At 61.8% G+C, this 2223-nt stretch overlaps 1 protein-coding gene across 1 annotated transcript in view; it reads right to left on the reverse strand.

Annotated features, from left to right (window-relative positions):
* The window catches only part of DUSP11 (dual specificity phosphatase 11 (RNA/RNP complex 1-interacting)), a 5649-nt gene extending 5429 nt beyond the window's left edge, over window positions 1-220 (reverse strand). The window contains exon 1 of the mRNA XM_009880098.1: window positions 198-220. Coding sequence (XP_009878400.1) covers window positions 198-220 — 23 coding nt within the window. The remainder of the gene's footprint in view (window positions 1-197) is intronic.
* Window positions 221-2223: the final 2003 nt, after the last annotated feature.

Raw genomic sequence — 2223 nt, forward strand, 5'->3', positions numbered from 1 at the left:
AGAGGCCACGCCCCCTCCCGGCATCGTCTGGAGCAGTGGCGCCACCTCGCGGTCACACGCGGGTACAACAGACCCGGAACCACCGCCAGCACCGCCCAGTGCCACCAGCATCACCGCCCCAGTGCCACCAGCATCACCGCCCCAGCGCCATCACCACCCCAGTACCACCATCACCACCTCAGTACCACCATCACTACCCCAGTGCCAGCACCAGTATCATCGTCCCAGTGCTAGCACCAGTATCACTGCCCCAGCACCAGCATCACCACCATAGTACCAGTACCAGCATCACCACCCCAGTAACAGAATCACCTTCCCAGTACCAGCATCTCAATCACCACCCCACTAACAGCATCACCATCCCAGTACCAGAACCAGCATTATTGCCCCAGTACCAGCATGACTGCCCCAGTAGCTGTGGCACTGTCCCAGTAGCAGCAGCACTGTCCCAGTACAAGCACCAGCATGCTGGTTCCCCCCAGCACCAGTATGACTGCCCCAGGACTGGCATCCCCACCCTACACCAGCATCCCCAGTACTGGCACTCCCACCTCATACTGGTACTGGCACTCCCAGTACCAGCATCCCTACCCCACCCTGGTGCCAACATCCCTGGTACCGGCAGCTCTACTTCACCCTGGTACTGATATTCCCAGTACCATCACCCCCAGTACCAGCATCCCCCATCCCACTAAAAGTGACCCCCCAAGTGCCACTGGGGACCCCCTCCAAAAGCCTCTCCCCCCGCAATGGGCTCCCCATCATGGCCACACAGTGCAGGGACGGTTCAACCACAGTTGGGAGCAGGAGTTGCCCCTTGGGACAGAAAGGGGGAGGAGAAAACCAACCCAAAAGTACCCCCAAACTCCCCCATTCCCACCACGGGGGCAGGACGGGGCAGCACACACGTGTCAGCATTGCAGGGTCACCGGTGCCAGCCCCATCCCTTCCCCTCGGACACGAAAATCACCTCTGGAAGAAAATATCATCATTGGGATGGGAAATTGTTGGCATGGGAAGCCATCGTGCAGTTGAGAAACCATCACTGGGATGGGAAACCATCACCAGTATCACCATCACCGCTCCAGTACCAGCGTGGGCAGCCGGGGCACCTTTGCCATATGCTGCCACATATTCATATATATATGTACCATGCACGTAATGGCTCTTCAGACTCCACGCTTTCCTGGCCCGGGGACTTTTGTCCCGGGACAAGGACTCATCTGAGCAGGGCGGGATTTTCCAGTCCGCGACATCTCATTCCAAAGTGGGTGGTGGGGAGCAGCGCCCTGTGTCCAGCATGGAAAGATGCTGCCAGTATCTCCAGCTGGGAGAGAAGCCCCTTTTCCAGAGAGAGGAAAACCACATGGATTAGCGTCAACGCTGGGAGGTCAGAGGCATCAGCAGGCGGTGACGGGGAAGGGCCGGCTCGACTCGCCCAGCCAAGCGGGGGGCCCCGGCTCTCGGGGTGCCCCGCGGCCGTCTGGGCACAACGGGGGCTGCTCCCCCCGCGCCGGAGAAATCAGGTTGAACCTCCTTCGTTTCCAGCCAACCCTGTAATTAGCGCTCGGCCCATGCTGGCGAGCAGGATCCAGCCCTGGGAAGGAGTCGCGGCCGCCTCAGGGTGTGAGGCAGGGACCGGCTGAGCTCGGAAAACTCATCTCACACGTGGTCGGCCTCACCAGCTGGGACTCACCGTCCCTCTCTGTGTGTTCCCCCTGTTTTCCCTTCTCTCTCCCAGCCCACTGCGTGCAGTGCTGCCCTGAGGCTCGGGATGCTTTTTGCCCCGTGGGGACCCCATCTGCAGGCACGGACCCACCCGCAAGGGCTTTTCCGCCCCCCTGAGTGATGCCCAAACCCCAGATCCCTCCTTCCCAGGTGGGGACCAGCATCCTCCAGCCTGAGGACAGGGGGTTCACCTCCACCTGGCCCTCTCCCCAAAATGCCAGGGGGAGGATTTGCCATCCATTTTTGGGAATGGCCTTGACCGTGGGGACCCCGCGGCGGGTGACTCAGGGATTCTCGGGGTTGCGAAACAGGCCTGGGATGATTTGGGAGACGCCTCCACGCAGCCCCGCCAAGCCCAGCCGCCCCGGGGAGCCCATCGGAGGAACAAGCCACAGCAGCGTCTGGGCTTTGCTCGGCGGCCGACCCGTCAGGCAGGTTTCCCGGAGCAGCGAGCCGAGCCGGAGAGAGCCATCCCGGGCCGGGCCAGTCCCTCTG

The sequence above is a fragment of the Charadrius vociferus genome, unplaced genomic scaffold (genome assembly GCF_000708025.1).
Source record: "Charadrius vociferus isolate BGI_N301 unplaced genomic scaffold, ASM70802v2 scaffold1442, whole genome shotgun sequence".
In the NCBI taxonomy this organism is placed as follows: Eukaryota; Metazoa; Chordata; class Aves; order Charadriiformes; family Charadriidae; genus Charadrius; species Charadrius vociferus.